Source organism: Aulonocara sp. 'chitande type north' Nkhata Bay, linkage group LG5 (genome assembly GCF_057382095.1).
Source record: "Aulonocara sp. 'chitande type north' Nkhata Bay isolate Kocher_YH1m ecotype deep benthic linkage group LG5, A_spYH_male_GT1.1, whole genome shotgun sequence".
NCBI lineage: Eukaryota > Metazoa > Chordata > Actinopteri > Cichliformes > Cichlidae > Aulonocara > Aulonocara sp. 'chitande type north' Nkhata Bay.
The window spans coordinates 27,990,428-28,011,349 of NC_141348.1; the positions used below are offsets into that span (position 1 = coordinate 27,990,428).

The 20,922-nt window shown below is 40.2% G+C and overlaps 1 protein-coding gene across 5 annotated transcripts; it reads right to left on the reverse strand.

Annotated features, from left to right (window-relative positions):
- Positions 1–291: 291 nt before the first annotated feature.
- Positions 292–20,017, reverse strand: LOC147330846 (uncharacterized). 5 transcript variants are annotated; one of them, XM_086292697.1, is made up of 19 exons: positions 19,858–20,016; positions 15,777–15,950; positions 15,579–15,699; positions 15,125–15,336; positions 14,938–15,030; positions 14,376–14,541; positions 11,485–11,556; positions 10,154–10,269; positions 7,934–8,035; positions 7,238–7,336; positions 3,394–3,491; positions 3,169–3,289; positions 2,801–2,913; positions 2,466–2,607; positions 2,093–2,229; positions 1,903–2,020; positions 1,152–1,213; positions 824–1,060; positions 292–499 (listed from the first exon to the last, which is right to left on the reverse strand). In XM_086292697.1, the coding sequence occupies exons 1-18, from the start codon at positions 19,870–19,872 to the stop codon at positions 841–843; spliced, it is 2,181 nt and encodes a 726-aa protein (XP_086148823.1). In that variant the 5' UTR covers positions 19,873–20,016; the 3' UTR covers positions 292–499; positions 824–840. The 5 variants fall into 5 exon arrangements, 4 of the variants coding, with proteins under 4 accessions (XP_086148823.1, XP_086148824.1, XP_086148822.1 ...); XM_086292698.1 differs by lacking the exon at positions 292–499 and having other exon boundaries at positions 770–1,060; positions 15,777–15,947; XM_086292696.1 differs by lacking the exon at positions 292–499 and having other exon boundaries at positions 770–1,060.
- Positions 20,018–20,922: the final 905 nt, after the last annotated feature.

The following is a 20,922-nucleotide window of genomic DNA, read 5'->3' on the forward strand; positions in this document are numbered from 1 at the left end:
GAAAACAAGAAATATTTCCACTGAAAAGCCACATAATGTGGTTCACGGAAATTTCTGTTACTTGGCTTCAGGTTAAACTGGTATCCTGCTGTAATCTGACCTCAATCGGGCCGTTATTCTTGCGCAATGCAAAAGTGGAACTGGTTTTGTGTAGCAAAGTGATTTTCCAAAGTGCACTTAAGAAACTCCAATCCAACCCCCCCCCCCCCCAGAAATTTAGAGCATTTGATATGCTCCTGTTTTGTCTGATGCTGTTTATCTGATCACCAGTCCGTAAAATCTTTAAACTGTGCAGTAATTATGTTAGATACATTCATTTTAATTCTAGTGAACTGGAATTTTTTTTTTTTCCCGTTTAATAGCAGGAACCATATCATCATTTAGGATTGATAGCACTTATAAGAGATAATGGCAGTTGGCATGAGCATGAAACCAGACTGTGGTTTTGGGGGAGGGGCTCAGAAGGGACTGGTGACGTCTCCTGGGTCAGGCAGATGCACTAATAAGAGATGAGAGACAAAGAGATGAGGGAAGGTAGGTGGGGAACTAAAAGAAGAACAAACTGCTTGTAGCTCAAGGGGTCAAATATACACAAATAATTGAAAGGGGAGTGTTATGAGATGTGGGCCTGCTCCAGAAATTCAGATAACTTATTTCCAATGTAAAACCTTGAAGTTTAAGATGGAGAACAAATGCAAAAATTGTCAATTTTGATGCGAAAGTCCGCAAAATTTAGAAACTGATACAAATTCAGGCTGGTTTAATTTGATTGTTTTAATGAAATTCAAACCCAGTTTGTATCTTATTTATTAATTTAACTTACAAATAAAACAGAAAACTTCAGGAAGGCAGATTTTCAAGGCTGCTGAGGGCAGCCAGGGGACCTGAGCGGTTCAAGTGGTTTTTCTGTGTAGAGGTCAGGTTCAGGTAGCTCATATCTGCTGATTGACACACAATCTCAGACGCACGACTGTAACAAGTCCCATCTGTCTGCTTGGAGTGACCTCTAAGTGTACCATCCAACAAGGCCTGAGCTTCAGACTGCTCAGGTGAAATCACACTGTGGATGCAAAGTTAACAGACATTTAATTAGGTTTCATTGTTCCTAACAAATTAATTTGAGGCAAGTTCTGAATCACTGCTGGACCTACCTTGAAGACTGCTGAGGAAGAGACTTGAAAACTTGCTGGTCATCTGGCATTTTCTTAAGTTTCTAATCACACAAAACAAGCAGCAGATTAATATTAAATTCAAAAGATGGGCTTTATCTGTTAAGACCCAGGACACAGTCAGGCTGTATCAGTGTAGGTAATTCAGTGTCAAAGACTCAACAAATATTAAATTATGTTATGTTAGCATTTAACATGCTACAGACCTCAGTTAGCATGTTAAAGTTCATGACAGCACAATCAGAAAAAAGTGAATAAATGTGGCTTGTTTGAAGAGGCTCCCAGGAGAAAGCCTCTTGAATCAGAGCAAACCACACAATGGAACAATGTCCTTTGGAAAGACGAGACTAAAGTGATGTTTGACGAGAATGTCCAGTGCTGTTTGGCAAAAACCAAACACAACTCATCAGCACAAACACTTCATACCAACTGCCAAGCACGGTAATGGAGGGGTGAGGATTTGGGCTTGTAGTCACAGAGTCAATCATTAAATCGTTAAATTTTGATGAAAATTTAACGATCTAAGGCCAAAGTTGGCAGAGAGTGAATTTTTCTTTTTTACCAAGGTGTATTTACGCAACACCTTTGAGGCAGAGCCTAATTATAGGTTTAGGAATTTCTATTTTATTAGAAAGGCTCATAGATCATTCTTATGATAGCCAAATAAATGGAAAACATAAAACAACATGGAGCATGTGTATAAAATAAAAGCATAATTAAGCACGAGTGGTACCTCAGCAAAGTGAAGCAGCTCCGTCTTCTGCAGGCTGAACTCCAGGACAGCGAGCTGGTTGGACATTTGTGATATTTGGTTTCCGAGTTTCTTGTTTTCGAGCTCTAAAAGTTCCACCCTTAGGATCAGAACGAACATGAAGTCTGGATTGGATGACTTATCATTCAGTAAATTTCAGTAATTTCAGTACCTGCATTTGGATAAAGAAGCTTTTAGACAACTGTCCTTCTTCTTGTGCTCCTCCTCGTTTAGCTGTTGCAGTAGCTTCCTCCTCTCAGAGAGTAGTTTCTCATTTTCCACAGTTATGCTTATGACAAGCTCCTTCTCCTGAGCATGAAAAGGAAAAAAGAAACATTTACCACCTTCAGCTTTATATCAGCTCCTACAGTCCCCCTTGATGAACATTTACAAATTTGGCTTCATCACTGAACCAATAAGACAGCAAACAGAAGGACACAAGTAGCAGTTTTCTTTTTTCTTTTGGGGACATAAAATACAGACTAAGCAACTGTAAAAAGACTCAATGTTACTGCTCCACCTCAAACATCCAAGTGCAGACTCACCTTTGCTACTGAATGACAGCACAAGGACAATTCTCTCTCTAGACTTTTTATCTTCTCATCACGCCAGGTGGTTTCATCTTCAAATTTCTGTTTGGCTCGGCAAAGTTTGGCCTTGTGTTTTTGCTTCATCTCGTGGAATTTGCTGAAGGGACATGGTAAAAAAATCAAATGCAAAAAGCTCATTTCATGATGGCAAAAGATGCCTACGTGTTACACTCTGCACAGCCGTTTTATTCCATTTAATTATAGTTGTCTCCTGTATGGATGAATGGACGTCTAATCATAATTACACGTCAAACTCATTGTATTTGTCACACTGATGTAAGTTAGGTTACCTTCGCTCTTCGTCAATGCAGTACAGGGTCTCGCAGATCTCGCTTTTAAGTGCCTCACACTCCTCTTGGGAGGACAGCAGAGTTTTCATTGCTTGTTGACAATTAATACACTCCTACAGTCCAAAATGAAAACATCAGCACAGACAGAATTTATTTTTATTTTTGGTGTTTACAGTTGGGGTTTTTGTGTTTGTTTTTGTTTGCCCAGAGCATTAAGTATCACCTTCTGCACATGTGAATTATTTATTTGCAGCTTTCTCTTTGAACTGAAAACATGAGCTAGGCAACTGTTATTTTTCCACTTTAGCACTATGACATGAAAGCAGGTTTAAATGTGTAAGCAGACCTGAGGAAATATGGGAAATTACCTTTTGTGGTCTGTTTTCTTCGCACTTTATCGTCTGTGGCTCTTCATCCGCTGTCACAAAGGAGTCATGTGACTGAGTGTTTACAAAAAGATAGGGATCTGCCTTTTTTTGTTTCAGCAGCCTTCAAACACAGACATGGACACACACTGAATATAAACCTTCATTCATGGGACTGTTTTATAGAAAATCCTGAGAGGTAGAAGGTCCAGGGATTGAATATCGTACATTTGATCCTGCAGGATGTCTTCACTGGTGTTGATATTTAGCACAAAGTTATCCACACTGGTTTGGGAACAGTCAACCTGCTGCTGAAGAGAATGTATCTAAACAGATGAGAAAAAAGATATAATGTATAATGTAACAGAAAAGGCTGTTTATTTTATTAAAAAATTATTGGGACTCATCTGAAAAAATTCTCCATGTTCTTCTAATGTCTCAGTTTGTCACCAAAAGCCATCTCGTGAGCACTGACGCTATTTAAAAAAAAAAAAAAAAAATCGGCAGGCAGTTCTGATTGCTCTTAATCAACTTACTCACCCTGTACTGGACACAAAAAGATTCAGGCCCCGAGAATAGTTGGCGACCACGTGGCAACCACTGGTTATCAGGCAAAAGAGAGTACTATCTGACCAGTTGCAGGTGGTTGCTGGCAATCACTGTGAAATGAACTGCTAAAGCCTCAGTTGGGGTGGCTGTAGCTCAGGTGGCAGAGCAGGTCAGCCACTAATCAGAAGGTCGGTGGTTCGATCCCAGGCTGGCTGCATGCCAAATATCCTTGGGCAAGATACGGCACCAAGATACTAACCCCATGTTTGCCTACTGGTGGTGGTCAGAGGGCCCGGTGGCGCCTGTGTCCGGCAGCCTCGCCTCTGTCAGTGCGCCCCAGGGCAGCTGTGGCTACAATGTAGCTTGCTATCGCCAGTGTGTGAATGGGTGAATGACTGAATGTAGTGTAAAGCGCTTTGGGGTCCTTAAGGACTAGAAAAGCGCTATACAAATGCAGGCCATTTACCATTTATGCACACTTAAAAACTGGTCAGCAACGTCATTTGTCGTTGCTGATAAGTTGGTGAGCACTTGCTGGAAGTTGGTTGCTGTTGCCAGCATGAACATTGTTTGTGCTATATGGGATACAGTGCTGCACTGAAAACTTCTTTGTAACTGCAGGTTATCAGGGTCACCTGTGGTTTCTAAGACAGCCCATAACTACTCATGAAAAAGCAGGCAAACTTTTAAGAGTGCAGCTCAAAACCTGTGATGGATACTGCTCAACCTTTTAAATGTGTTGGTTTGTAAAGCACAACTTTACTTTACTGGTTACTGGTTTGTCTTGCAACCAATTGCTTGGTGGTTAGGCAAGTGTTTGTAAACAAATTGGTGTCTTTCACAAAAACTATGGGTTACAGGCTGGTTGGGAAAAACCAGAGGCCTTGAGTAAGTCACAGTCCTGTTAACAGGGGTTCAGAATTCAGGGTTGTCACGTGGGTCATGCAGCTTTCATATAGTTCTCACAAGCGCTTAGCAGGTGGTTAAAATATGTGCCGATAACATACAGACATGTTTTTTACTTGAAGACTTGAAGACCTAGCTAAGGCTTTCAGATCTCTATGAAACTGTATTTATTCTGTCTTAGTTACCTTGGTCTTTCATCCCATTGAATGCATGTATGCATATCTTTGTCTATAAAAGTTTGTGTGTGTGTATGTATCTATGTATCACATTGTCCAGTAGGGATGGGTATCGAAAACCGGTTCTTGTTGAGAACCGGTTCCCACTGTTTCAATTCCTTGGAATTGTTTGCCATTTTTGCAAACGATTCCCTTATCGATTCCAGTCGCCCCGAATGACGTCACCACGTTGCGGAGCGTCATTTACCTGGCAGCAAACGCGGCGCCTAAGCGGCTTAAACACTCAAAAGTTTGGTCATACTTTACGAGAACAGATGACAGCAGGGCAACTTGCAATACTTGCAAGTAGATATTTCATAAAGGAGGAAACGCTACGAATATGCAAAAGCATTTGCTCACAAAACACGTGCGTTTTGTGAGCAAATGCTTCCGCTCCAGACTCGTGAAGCTCAACCCAGCAGCAGCGGTAATGTTTGCACGTCCTCTCCCGTTAATGTGGCAGGTAAATAATCAACTAACAGTGCATATTATGTTAGCGCAATCTGCCTTATTACAAAACCTGCCTTTACTGTGCATTTAGGTGACCATGATGAGAGAGACAGACAGAGTCTGGCTCAGATGCTGGCAGTTCTCGCTCCTTTTAGGCCTGGATAGATGAATGTCACCGAGCAGTGACTAAGTTTGTGGTAAAAGGCTTGCACCCATTTGCCACAGCAGATGCCCCCGAGTTTCAGTAAGTGAATGTGTTTAATTGTAGTCAGGTACATTACTGGATATTCTTGTGTAATTGCTACAGAATCATTTATGTTGACGGGTAGTTTTTACATTTGTTTACAATACAGGTCTCCTGAGGTTGCTTAATCCACCTTGGTAGAGGTGTGTTTTCAGTCCCACCTATTTAGCAAGATTACTCAGAAAGATTACTCAACAACTGTCAGACCGAGAGCAAAGGAAGAAACACATTAAATTTTAGATTTTAGATCTCTCTATTTAAAACTGTGATAAGCAGTTCGTGGACGCACTTTTCACATGTCATTCAAATCATCCTTCTAATTGTAATTTAGTATATATTAAACCTGACAGCGACGAAAGAATTCAGCACTTCTCTGCTGAAACTCTGTATTATAAACAGCAAAGGTTTACCTGTCAAGGTGTGTTGTAGCGCTTAGTTGAGGTAACAAACTGCAGGGTGTAGGCAGTACAAATAGTGTAAACAAAAGGCGGCCTTTAATAGCTGATATGCATAAAGTAACAAAAAATATGAAGGTTAAAAAAAATCCCAAACTGATGATTTGTAACAAAATCACATATGGGAACTGGAGCTAAAGAAAGTCAAACACTAGACGGCAAACTATCTTGAAACATACTTGAAACATCTTGAAGCAATAGACTCAACTATATGAAAAGAAATCAAACTCTCTGTTAGAATAATACAAAAGAATCGAATCGGGAATCTAAAACTCAAACTACCAAATACAAGAATAAAGAATTCACTCATTAGATTAAAAAAAAAAAAGAAACCCAAAACTGAAATATAGACCTAAAGCTCAAACACCACATAAACCTTAAAGACCATGAGAGATCTTACTTCCTCCTCACATTCAACATTTTTCTGTCATACTGGACATGACGCAATTAGTCAGCAACAGCTCCGAGAGGTTTTCTGACTCTTGCTGGGTGAAATCAGAAGCAAAGAAAGTCTTGTTTTCACAAATACACTACAGCTTGGAGAGCAACTGTTCAGTGTTAGACAGGTGTGTCACTTCCATGCAAATTACAGGCGACATATATACTTGTATACACTACGTACCTGTACTAAGTGTTTATATACTGAAATTACAACGTTAAGCATTTGACCCGTATGCTCAAATTGTTTGTGACCCATATATTTAGGTCAAGCATTATTTACATTTGTAAGAACACCTGTTGATGCACACAGGTTGTTTTGAGATTTAATAACTGGAAATAATGTGTAGGTTTGTGGCCTATTTTGAGCGCTTTGTGACATATGGTTGGTAGAAATAGGCCAATCTTTTTTTTTTTTAGTGTAAGGGTGGCATAACAGTCATTATTTTTGACTTCATGAACTGACCTCAGGCATAAGCCTGTGAAAATGAGCCCAAAAATGATTGATGATAAGGTCTGGGAAGAAAGCCCAGAAAGTTATACAAAGAGGGTGTTGAATGTCATAAGAAGCAAAGTTGTGTAAATTGATGCACTGATTAAAGTTAGACACATTTATTAGGTAACTGTTGTAAGATAACGATTCAGAGACAATTGGGGAAATAGACAGAGTTTAGTATTGGAATCAAATACCAGGTTTTCTGTCTTTGCCTTTGTGTGTCTCTGTGTGCTGTTTGTGCTTATGTGTTGTCTTCTGTTCATTGTGATGTTCTGTTTTGTTTGCATGACGGTTTTAACTTATTAATATATTTACTTACAGTTTCCTCTTTTTCCAAAAGGCTTCTCCTCTCTGCAGTGAGCTTTTCTTGCAAACGTCTGCAGGTCTTGTTGCTCTGTACCAGCTCTGCTGTTGGAGACTGAAAGAAGTACAAAATCAAACTTTACATTTTATTCAAGCGCATCAATATGAAGTGTGTGCCTGTGTGTGTGATTCCTGTTGTGTCTCTACTCTTATTTTCTGTGCCGGGCTCCAGTGTGATTGTCCTCATTGTCTTCACCTGTATTAATTACTTTCAGCTGATATATGTTGCCCGCCTGTCTCCTACTGACTGACCAGCCATCTGTGCAAAGATAGTTCTGTTTTTCTCTCTGTCAAGCTGTGTTATGTTTGCCCAAGCGCTGCCTAACCTTTCTTTCACGAGCTCATGTTTGCCCTCGCTCCTTTTCCCAGTAGGCTTTTGTTTATTTTATATTATTCAAACAGCAGTTAAAACTTTCCATGTCATACTCTCACTCCTGCATTGTGCATATGAGTCTCCTGCCAATGTAAACCCCAAATTTGCTGTTGCATTCTTAGTTGTGCATTTATGTAAGAGCAGTACCAAAAATAGCACAAGACCAGTTTAGAAGGTTTCAAAGCTAACTTCCTCCAAATGCTCCTGTCACTAAAATATGTATATATAGCATAAGAATGCAAAACCTTGAGTGAATACATCATGTTTAAACAGACTTACTTGAGTCATCTCTGTTGCTTGTTTGACTGGAACCTCTTTAGTTAGGAGCTCCTCCTGTAAGGCTGCCTTCAACTGCTCTGCTTCTTCTTGCAGCGACACAACCTAAGACAAACACACATACAGTAGACAAGTTGTTATTTCACTATTCATTCATTCATGTTTGTGTTATTTGATGCTTAAATAATTAATTAGCCGATCTACAAAATAAAACACACACACACACAAACCAATCCTCACAGGGGCCTTTATGCTACATATATTTGCATAATGTCTGTTCTGCACATGCAGTTAACATGTAAGTGCATGTACCTCTCATGTACTTCATATTCAGCCGTGAATTAACAGCAAAGTCGAAATGCGAACTGAGAACTTTGCTATTTTGTTTTAATTTAACTAAATTTTGCTGCACAGAAAGTAACAGCAAATAAATCTAACACAGTTTCACAAAGATACAGTATTGCACAAAAGTCTTGCCCCAACCCTCATTTCATTATATTTTGCTTCAGAGAAGTGAGAGCTCCTTGTATTTATTAAAAAGTGGTCCTGAGCAATAGTTCTCCAGGTTTTCAGAAGGTCTTTCAAAGTTTTTCTTTAGACACTGGCTGCTTTTTCACTCATTTTCAATCCAGTCCTTCAACCTGATCCTTTTTCAGAGGAATGTTTTTTTTGTTTGTTAAGCTGCTTAATGCTGACTTATGAATTAGTCAAATTCATAAGCACAAAAAATGCACCTAACTTACAGGATGAACCACTATTGTGCACACACATAACAGACAACCTGCTACTTTGTTCCTAGCAGCCTGCTGGAAAAACACATAATTTATTCCCATTTATTGCCATGTCTTTAGTTGGCGAAAGAAAACATAGTTTGAAGGCATAAAATAGTATTTTTGCATTAACAAGGTGATTGTTGGTCAAATTGTTGGTGAACTCTTGTGTGGTATGTATGGAGAAGGTCAGGAGAGAGGTACAACAGTGAGTGTCTACAGCCATCTGTAAAACATGGTGGTGGTAAAAGACTGCTTCATATAAGGCCAAAGAGTGGTCATCCATCCATTCGCTTCCGCTTATCCTTTTCAGGGTTGCGGGGGGCATCGGAGCCTATCCCAGCTGTCTTAGTGCGAGAGTTAGGGTACACCTTGGACAGGTTGCCAGTCTGTCACAGGGCTAACACACAGACAGGAGACAACCAATTGCACTTGCATTCACTCCCGCATTCACACCTATGGGGAATTTAGTGTTTCCAATTAACCTATCCCCACTAACTGCATGTCCTTGGACTGTGGGAGGAAGCCGGAGTACCCGGGGAGAATCCACGCAAACACGGGGAGAACATGCAAACTCCACACAGAAAGACCCTGGCCTGATGGTGGAATTGAACTCAGGACAGCAGGCAGCACAGTGGCACAGTGGTTAACACTGTTGCCTCACAGCAAGAAGGTCCTGCTCGTGTATACTTTTTCTTTAATTGTATGTGTGCTTCTGTGACATGCTGCTCCTGGACATTCATAGCTGCTCTGTGTAGTTTGATGCGAGTATATGCTTGTACATAGGGGTACAGTTGTAAAGAGGAAGTATAGGATGTATCACTGCTGATTAAAAATAAATAAAAATTGAGTTTAAAAAAAAAACATGGTGGTGTTTGGTGGTTTAGAGCTGTATTAGAGCCACTGGTGTTGGAGATCTCGTCCAATTTGATGGAAGCATTAACGCAGAAAGCTACAGTCCAATCTTGATGCACCATATAGTGCCATCTGGAAAGAATCTGATTGGCAACACCTTCATTTCTCAGCCTGATAACAATCCCAAACACATTTCCAATGCAATAAGCGCACACTAGGATAGAGAAAAAACACAGTGAAACACAGTGCTCCCCAGAGACCTCAGCATTATTGAAGCAGTGTGGGATCATCTGGACAGAGAACAGAACAACAGGTAGCCGACATCCAAAGAAGAGCTTTAAATGTCCTTCACGAAGCCTGGAAAACTATTTCTGAAGACTACTTAAAGAAATTATAAGATGCCTTGAAGAAGCGGGTATAGGCTACGTTGAAGAATAAAGATGAATTTCACCTTGAATTTCAAGTTTGTTACAATTATTTTTGTCTTTTACACCGTATATACATGTATGTTTACACATTTCAATAAATTACTGCACCTGTTTCCCAAAATCTTCATTGTATGTTTTTGTAAATTACTTTATTCTAGCTGGTCTCTTACCATCTGCTTCAAAGAGGTTTTCTCAGCATCCAAGGAGCGAACCCTATTCCTCAAGGCTCTGATCTCGAGGTCCAGGCGATCATTTAGCTCTTTAGTCTTTCGCAGTTCCACCATTTCTTTAAAAAAACAAAAAAGTACTTATTAGATCAGCGGTCCCCAACCTTTTTTGCGCCATGGACCGGTTTATGTCAGACAATATTTTCATAGACCAGCTTTTAAGGTGTCGCGGATAAATACAACTAAATAAAACCAGTACTGGTACCAAGTAAAAAGAAGATTTCTTCATAACACACAGGAACAGACCCAGGGAAACAGAGTTAACAATAAAAACAATTTAAAAAATAACGCTAAAAACCCTGAAAACCATGAATTTCACACCCGAGTCTCAACTCTTGCAGCCCAGTACCAAACGACTCACAGACCTGTACCAGTCTGTGGCCCAGGGCTTGGGGACCGCTGCATTAGATGATGATAATGATGATAATAATAATAATACAACATGCTATCACTGTTATCGTTTTTATTTTACTTTAAACACTTTGAAGGTCTACTTAATAAATGCGATTAAAAGATTCATTTCTATTTTTTAAAGACTGTACTACCTGCTGTACTCCACATTTCTGAAGCTAAAATAATGCTCCAGCAGTTTAAATTTATTGGGCCAAGTCTATTATACAAAACACTGATGGCCACCAGCGCTACCCCTCAGCATACTAGTAGATGCATATATGTTGTAAATGGAAAAATCCTAAGTCACTTCCTTCTCGAGTTATCGTGTTCGCAAGATTTTCAGAATACTTAAAATCTGAACTTGAACTTATCTGAGATTTTTAGGAGATACACGCGAGGCATGAATCTGAATACCCTAACTCGGGTTTCAATGCCACCTGCCCACCTGGCAGGATGACAACAATACCCCATCAGGCTTTTACAGGTGAGGGGTTAATAAAAGCTGTTTCCTTGCTGATCTGCGGTGGAGGGAAAACTAAAAGAAGGGGTTTTATTCCAGTTCATGAATCTGAACTGTATGGGGCGTGTAAACCTGCTTTTGTCTTCGTTTCACAATTAGTTCTTTGAAAACTGTTGTTTAGAATGCAATTTCTTGGTAGTGGCGAGGTGTGTTGTTGGCTCAGCTGCAGCGGATGTGCGGCGCAGTTTCAGGGGAAATGTGTGGCGTAAGCTGGAGCACGGATGAATGCTGAATGACATTTCACCAAAGAGCCACTATAAAGCTATTATAACAACCAAAGTGAATCACAAACTGTGTCTGGCTATCTGTTGGGAATCCGTAGTGGCAATTTTGTGCTGAAAACATGCAAAACAATTCTCACCATATTTCTTCAGCTTTTCTACCTCCTGCCGGAGCTGCTCCACCTCCTGCTGTGCTGATTGCAACTCAGGCTCTGAAAAACAACATAAGCTAGAGTAAGCACACACTTCTCTGAACAAAGTTGCTGGTTAAGTTTTGTTACAGGGGTGCAAAACTTCGGTTTTATTTGAAGAGTATGCTTATGTGTTATACAAACAAGGCTAAAAATCGGTTCCAGATTTAGCTCTCCTGGGATAAAAGAGAAAATATACACATACAAGGAGAGGGTCATTCAACGCACATCATCATCATAAAAAAGAAGAAGAAAGAAATACATCAATCAATAAATCGCCCATTTCCAAATGCAGTTATAACTTATCTACAAGATTTTCATAGGCTCAAAAGTAACTAGACATTTGGCTAACAGGCTATTTCATGGCCAGGTTAGATCTGTTCTCTTGTTATTCTGTAGTGTACAGTTCAAGATGGATTTGTTTTATTTGACTCTGAATACATATGTATGTCAAATGAAACTAGTAGAAAGCATGCAACCTCAAAGTTCAGTCCTATTTTTGTTTAGTGTAAAATAATCAGCCATGACTGCTTGAAAAGAAAATGCCACATTTTGTAGCACTGCCATATGCCAATGAGAAACACACCAATACCATTGATGTAAAAATACTGAAATTGTTACTTTACAGAATTGCTAGATGTCCAGATGCTGGGGGCAGAGGAAGCATGTTCACTGCAGACCAAGTAACCCATATAGTCATTATGGCGATTGCAAATAATCCTATACAGTACAGTCACTTCGCACAAAGATTTGTTTGCAAAACTAAAAGCACAAAAACTGCTTTGCACTCAGTTTGCAATTTTGTAACACACACTTTGCAAAACTGTAGGCACAATTCACTGCACAACACTCAATTACCAAATTTCCAACACACTCCTAGCAAAAGTATACACATGTATGGCTATCATTAACACTAATTTGCCAACTGTCTGGCACACTTTCACATGTGAAAACTTTTTTAGATAATTAGTTCACTTTGCAATCAGCCTAAGCATGTGTGTGTGAATGGGTGGATGACTGGATATGTAAAGCGCTTTGGGGTCCTTAGGGACTAGTAAAGCGCTATATAAATACAGGCCATTTACCATTTACCAATACAGGTAAGCTGTGTGTGCGGAGTACAATGGAGGGAGCAGAAAGAGGGAGAAGTAGAGGAGGCCGAGGAAGAGGACGTGGAGGTGAAGAAGTAGCTCTAATGTGAATGAAATAAAGAATTCTGATGTGTTACTCACAACAACCAGTGTATCACACAGTACTTGTTAATTTTTCTTCAAATAATGCTTTGCTTGTGTATTGTTAGTGCAATTATTTCCCAGAGAGAGTATTTTTTAATAATTTGTTACATTACTTTTACATGAGATGAGCTGTCACATACTGTAATTACCAGTAAACAATCAAGCTTAGACTACACCTCCCCACGTGACAGAAACTCTATCCTGATGAGGAACATATAAGATCTTCTTTTTAGTGTTTAATCATTAACACAAAGTCGAGAACAATGCCAGTGAATCTTGTGAATTGTGGACGCATGGACAGACAGACAAAGGATGATGAACCTATCACCTTGCCATAAATTTACTGGTCCTTCAGCAGGATGAGCAAAAATCCAGCCCAAAAAGCATTTCACAAAGAAATGTCTGTGAAGGTTCTCAGTCATCCAGGTCATTGTAGTCTAAGGAGCCTGGAAAGAAAGGCATCTGGACTTCTTTAAGTTTCCTTGAAGACGTTTCACCTCTCATCCAAGAAGCTTCTTCAGTTCAAAGAGCAATTGGTGGAGAGTCCCAGATTAGAGCGGGTGAAGCTGGTTCTGTTTTCCAAGGAGCTTGTAGTCATTTTCTGTGGTTTGAAAGACGAGTGAAAGAAGCCATCTATGTCCATTGTGAACGACCATCTTTGAACAGAGGCGGGGGTTTATGAGACCAACTGTCTGCCATCTATAAACCAGTTTTTAGATCCCTTCCCAGACGCCTTAATGCCCACTCACATCCTGGGACATTTGACCTCAGTAAATCACATGATAGGGTGTGAAAATGGGTTCACCCGAAACCTTGGCTGATTGTGAACCACACCTGTTTTCACACCTTGGCTGATGTGATTAGGTAGAGGACACTCCCATAGGGCTTAAAATCTGGGACTCTCCACCATTTGCTCTTAGAACTGAAGTGAAGACACTTCTCGGATGAGAGGTGAAACATCTTCAAGGAAACTTTAAAAAGTACGGACGCTTTCTTTCCAAATTCCTTAGACTTCACAAAGAAATGCTCAGCCACAATTTCTCCACTGTAGAAAGAGGCGTGGGTGGAAACGGAGGCTGTAATGCTGCATGCCTGACTGCTTATCACGCCTTTGTTACCTTAGTATTTTTCCTCTACCATACACACAAGCTGAAGCCAGCAAACTATAGTGTAAGTGTGCAAGTAAAAACATGGTTTTTTTTGTCTGTTTGTTTCTAATCCCCCGTCTTGCAGATGCCTAAGGATGGCATGTAATGCAACTAACAAGATAGCTGCTTGATTTGCAATTTAGTACGGTAATTCTGAAGATTACCTGTGACTAAATTAACTATACTTAGGAGTGTGCTATACCAAACAAGGTGGTACTGCAAGGACAACATAATCACCTCAGGATTAAGTCAAAGTGAACGTCTATTCCAAATTCAAAGAAATTACCTCAGTGCATTATTGCAAAATGTCCATGAATGGGAGGGACCAAATGCCTCCAGGAAAAGCTGCATTTAGCATATCCATATAAACACAGAGACAATTGTGATGGCAAGCCACCATGAGAAATCAGTTTAAGAATGACAGCCTCTTTATAAATTGTTGATTAATATCTCTCACCATATGCTCTCTGGGTCAAATGAGCAGACTCCAGCTCATCAGTCAAACGCCGGATCTCATTGTGTGCCATTGCCAGCCGGCGGGAGCCCTCCTCCAGGTCCCGCTCCAGCCGGGAGCACTCTCTTCCCAAACTACTTTCCTGGCCAGCCAAAAATCTGGCCTCAGCCTGCGAATACAACACGCATCAACTTACTGCATGTCCAATACAGCAATAACTGACAAGCTCTAAAAGGAAGTAAGCAGGAGCAGGAACATATAGCGTAAATGTTTAAAGGTCCATGCAAGAACTGGACACCTTGAGAAGTGCAGTGGGTCAAGATGCATCAGTCGGGTAGTATCTTGAAATTCTTCTGCCATGCAAATTTCCTAACCTGTGCTCAGAACAGAGCTAAATAACACTGGAACAGAAAATAAAAGTTTGTAGTTAATGTGGCGAGTGGCTAACGTGCAAGATCTTTATGTTTACACATTATACAAAAACTAAAGTCAGCATCAGTTCCTGAGAGCAATCTTAGTGTTTGTTAGTATTTAAAGGAGATGAGCGAACTAACGACATACATACAGGAATAAAAGTATGTTTGTTCTGTGAAGACTTGAGTCCAAAGAGTTTTTTCCATGCGCTCTGCCCATGACGTGGTGCCCCCTTGTGGGCAGCCTGTGGAATAACATTTGAAGACAGCGTCACAGACTAGGAAAACAATATGCATGTTGGCCACATGAGACTGAATTTGTGATGTTCTTCCTCTAACCTGGGATACGCCGGTGCTCTTCACTTGTGCTCCTGTCCCCATATGGTTGGCTGTGTTTCCATCACCCGTCAACTTGTCTGTAAGCTCGCTTGTCTCAAGCAGGGAAGCCCTCTCCACCAGGAGGTACGCCACCTGCTCACTGGGGCTGCTGTGAATCAACTCTGTGAGACCCTGCTGGTACAGCATTTTAGCCACCTCGCTTATCTGGGCATCTGACAGAGGAAATCGGTGAGGGGAGTTGATTACTCACGAAACTTGTGGGTAATCAAGTAAATAGAGCATGTTTAGGATGCTAAAAGAATAAGAAAGTAGAGTCCTTTAGTGTATGAGACTAAAACATCTCTGTCTTTAGAAATTTATGGGTATATACCATCCAATAATGAGGAAACACTACATTAATTCTGCTCTTGGGTTACTGTAATCTGTATATTGTGTAGGTAAGAATTTTTCACACCTTGAAGTGATATTAGGCGCCGCAGCTGCTCCTTAAGGTGATCATTCTCATCTTGTATCTCCTGAGCCAAAACATTTTTGTGCTCCGTGAAGAATCTGATCTGCTCCAGCGACTTGCGTACCTTACACACAGAAAGGACAGATAACAGACTTTCTCTCTTATCGTCACATTCTGATATCTTCAGAGGGGATACCTTACCTCCGCCATTTCTGCTAAGTGCTGAGAGCGGTGGGTTTCCAGGCCTCTGGTCACTTTGCTGAGGCGGCTCGTCGTGCGCTGAAGAGCGCGCCATAGCAAACACAGCTGAGCTTCCTTTGAGGAGTCAGGAGGAAGACCTTCCTCTTTACACCAAGCAGAGATCTCCTCCAGCTGCTTTTGGTGACAGTGAAGGCAACATGTGGCTGAAAACTCAAAACCAATAACACCACGTTCTGGGAGATTTTTACTGTTTCCTGCTTCTTGAATTACTTAAAGATAAATTAAGTATATGATAAGTTATTTTTTTAAAAGTCATTTTTCAGCCTGAGGATTGATGCTACAAGCTGCAGAGCAAAAACACTGCAACAAAAGAATGAAGTTTGGAAGCAGACGCTTATGCTCCAACACAAGACCAACTTCATTGTGCATCACTAAAGCCTGATTTAGACTTCAACACAACATAACCTCTGCGAGTGTCCAACTTCACTGCCTGCATTTATGCTTATTATGGACACATTGTAGGCAGTGGTGGTCCTAGCCTGTTTTGCTCCCCGGGCAAACACTCCCTCTGGCGCAGAGGATTGTACATTAACATAAAACTGTTGTCGAAATTCACCAGAGAAACACACACACACACACACGCACACACACACACACACACACACGAAGAGAGAGAGAGTATGCATTGTATGCAAACAGCTACCAAACAGCCATCATAATTCGTCATACAATGAGAACAGCACAAATCAACAACTGACAATGACTAATTAATATTAAAATCTGTAACACAATGTATTGTTTGGAGTTTAGTCTGTTACTGTTACTATTTTTACCATTTCTTTTTGGAGCAACTGTAACCCACATAATTTCCTTAGGGATTAATAAAGTATTCTGATTGTTTCAGGATGACTTGCCTTTATCCAATGACACATATGCTTACTTGTATCTATCGAAAAAACATTGGTGCAAATTATAAATCTGTATCATAATGTCTGTCCAGCCAGCCAGAGAATCCCCCCGCCCTCTCCTCCCTGTGCCGCAAGCAGCAGGCGCACCTCGCAAACGGAGGGCGCCCTTACTCCCAGCAAATGGCCGATAGAAAACCAATCGGTGCCTATGCCATTCCCAGTATGCGCTGGCATGACGTCGGGGCAGCATGAGTACCAGCAATTTTTTTTTTTTTTTGCAGATGCTTGTGATCCATTAATCTCAACAACATTGCTTCAGTTCTGTGAGGTCTGCAGGATGTGAGTGAAGTTGGCCCCCCACCTTCTTCAAATCTAACAAAAGTGGTATCAAACGTTTGTGCCAGTTTGTGCTGCTTCTGTTTTGAAGATATTAATGAAAATGTAAAGGTCAAACCCCCCTCCCCCCCACACACACACACATTAATGGAATCAAACAAAATTGATGTGAAACGTTTGTGCTGGTTTCCATCTGTCACGGCAGGTTAAGCCAATGTGTTTGGAAACAGGACCCAAAAGCAGATACTGTAGGAGACAGCCCACTCAGCCCTCACACATCTGGACACTATAGACTCATACTTTAGGATGCCGTTCATAGACTTCAGTTCAGCTTTCAACACCATCATTCACAAACTAGATCTGCAGAATCAACCTTTTGGGATTTATTTGCCTGGATGATTAAGCACGCATCAGGACATTATTTTATGAATATCTTTAAAATGATAGCAGCACAAACGTAGCACAAACATTTGATACCACTTTTGTTAGATTTGAAGAAGGTGGGGGGCCAACTTCACTCACATGTGCTCGAGATCATGGTCCTGTTTTATGATCCACCTGAATACAAACTTTAATGGACAGATGTCCTCTGTCAAGTCTCTGCTGTGTGGCAGGTAGGAATTGAACCAAAAGTGCATGTACTGTAAGATAAGGTTTAAAACTCAAAACAGCTTTATTTTCGACGCCTTGCAAAAATGACAAACTAAACAAATTCATGAGCTAATTATCAGGCAACAGGTGGAAGGGCAGCTGACACTAATCACGGATAAGTGAGACAAGGGAAGCAAAACTGAATATAACGTGCACAGGGTACCAAAACAAAAACAGGAAGTAACAGAACATGAGAACAAAAACATGGGCTTGACTCTGAGACAGAAAGGTAAACGAATATAGAGACCCAGACAAAGACATGAGAACTGACAAGAACAGCAGATAAACATGGAGACATGACTGACACTGAGACCCCCACAAAGACACAACAGCTTGATGCAGAAAGAAGACAAAACACAGAAAATATAGAAGTCGTGCAGAAGATGAAACATAGATGAGACTGGGACAGAGTGGACACAGAAGGGAACTAACATCATAACCAGCAACCAGGACTAGAGACACAGAAACTCAGAAAGACAAATAATTAAACTAAATATCATATAGAGACTAGAAGATAAATAACATCACATGTCCAAAAGAATCTGATTTTATTTTATTTTTTTAAATCAGACACAGGGGCCGTGACAGCCTCACACTTGACTTTAAAATACACTGGTATACATGCTGACTGGTCCTGTGGCTGCAAAACAAGTCAAATCATCAACCGTCCACCACTGTTAGTATATCCATGACACATTAAAGAACAAGGCTGGCAGAAGGAGAAAGAGAAAGATTTCAAAGACATTGAAAACTAATGAGAGATGTGTCTACAGACCTCAGAATAACTGCCAAGACACTCATAAATGATTTAGCCATGTCAGGAATTACTGTTCAAAAGAAGACAATCAATTTAACCCTGCACAGGAATAATCCACCAGGTCACTGATTAAGAAAAACTCCACTTCTGCAGGAGAGACACTTTCAAATCAGACTAAAATAAGTAAGGACAACCTGGAGAAAGATTATGCAAGCATGTCCTTTGGGCAGACGGGACAAAGCTACAGCTCTCTGGGCACCGTGACACTGCTTATGTTTAGAGAAAGAAGGGAGTCAGAAGGAAGCAATACCATCTTCATGGTGAAACACGGTGGTGGGACTATTATGCTGTGATGATGCTGGAATTTTTTTCTGTATTTTATTCATCTTTAGGCATGAAAAGCTTAATAAAAATACTTGAGAAAAAAAATCTGAATCCTGATTCTTTTTTATTCATGATGTTTTTGTCATAATTTATGCATGATAGGGTTAAATAACAATAATTACAGTTACACACTACATACATCTATAGTAACATTAAACGACCAGTGGGTGGGTGGGTATGGAGTGATACGTCAGTGTCCAATGTAGTGGTTTATGTGCAAGTATACCATCAACACTGACACAAATGCAAGATAACAACCTTTGAATACCTCTCCACTGTAGTGACCACTATCCGTGAAAGGGTTAAGTATCCATTATGTATCCATGTAAAGATTAACTTTGAGATTAAAAATCTCTTATTCAAGTTATAACATAAAAGTTCTATAACTAAAAAAGTGCTATAATCTAATTGTAGAAAAAAACATACAACCAATTCGTAAAGCGCGTTGATGTCTATTTACCAACATTAACAACGATATTAGACCTAAAACAAAAAAAATTGAGCCCTTACTGTCGTTCATACTTTCATTTAAAAAAAGACACTGATGACACAAACCGCTAAGCGGAAACACTCAAGAATAAGAACAAAGTTTTGAAGCAATGAGACACATTTTTATCAGTAATCGTTGTAGCTGTAAGCTTTCTGTGCTGTGGTTACACCTATTACATAAACGTCTGTTTCATCCTGTGCAGACAACTGGCATTAAACGGAGTGTCTAGGCTGAACCGCATTTTCTTCCTCGCTGTTTCTGTAGTTCAAAAACCTGACATAACTTAACATTACCACAAAAAATAACTAACTTAGAATGCATGCGCGTTAGTAGCTCAGTCTAAACCTCTTCCAGACACTCATGTTGAGTATTTTCTGAAAGTAAGCTGTTTTAAAAGATTGATAAAGTATGTACGACTTCTATATTTGGTGTCTGCAGTTATATGGAAACGTCCTAATAAGTTGGTGATATTTTATTTTCTGTTGTAATGTAAAGTCGCAGGTTTTCGCTAGCTAGCCATGTAGTGTAGTCGCTGCGAAGAAAAGTTAACGATACCTCTTGTTGATCCATTTGTCCTTAGGTGAAGGAAAACAATTTAAAAAAATCCCAGTCTCACGTTTTAGCTCTCATTTCACCGCGGCCAAGCGAGCCGTCATTTGTGAGCCGCGGTCTAGCCAGCCGCCTCTTATCCGCTGCATAAATTGTGTGCGCTTCTACACTAAACTTTACGGCAGCGCCTGTTCTCCTTCATTCCTGGTCGCAAACTTAGAACCGCGTACACATACGCGTGCGCGTGCGTTCACAAATACACGCGCGCGCACACATTGCATCGGGTGATAGTTGAAGTCAAACTTTCAACACAATCCTCCTCTGGGCCACGTCTGGGCCAAGTTTAATTTCTATCAGCTGCAAGATTCCACAAAAATTAAAGGACAGTTATGCTCAAATTCAGTACAGTCAATGCAAAACAGTCACATCATATTCAAAATCATCCTTGATGGCTGATTTCAAAACATATTCCTCCACTGTACCTCTGGGCCAAGTTTCATCTGAAACCGTTTTCATACTCCTAAGAAATTAAAGTACAAGTCTGCTCAAATTTAAAAACTTTAAAGGAATGTGATAACGTAATGTAAGAATTTCTTAACTATTGTTCTTTAGTTTGGCTTTTTGTATATTAGAATGGTTGAGACACATTAAAAAAATGCTGGGTTATTATCTTAACTCAAATACTGGGTAAAAGTCGTTCGTAAGTTGGGTTGGTGTGACCAAATATTATTCAAAAGTTATGAATCAGGAGTTGGGTTGGTGATGTGCCGAGTTCTTCAATTCACTCCACAGCTTGACTCTGTCGGGTCATAGGTTTGGTAGCTTTGATCAAATACTGGGTCAAAACTTTACCCAATTGTTTGGGTTGAAGACAAGCCTCAGAAGAAGCCACATAAGTTTTCACAAACTGCCATTTTCAACTAGACTGTGACCTGATCACATATCACTGGACTTCTCCACTACTAAGAAATAAAACATGGTAAGTAAAAAGTGAATTCTACGCATTTGAAAGTCATAAGGTCATTTTTAACATTACAATTAACTGGTTTATTCTAGAACTTTACCTACTCG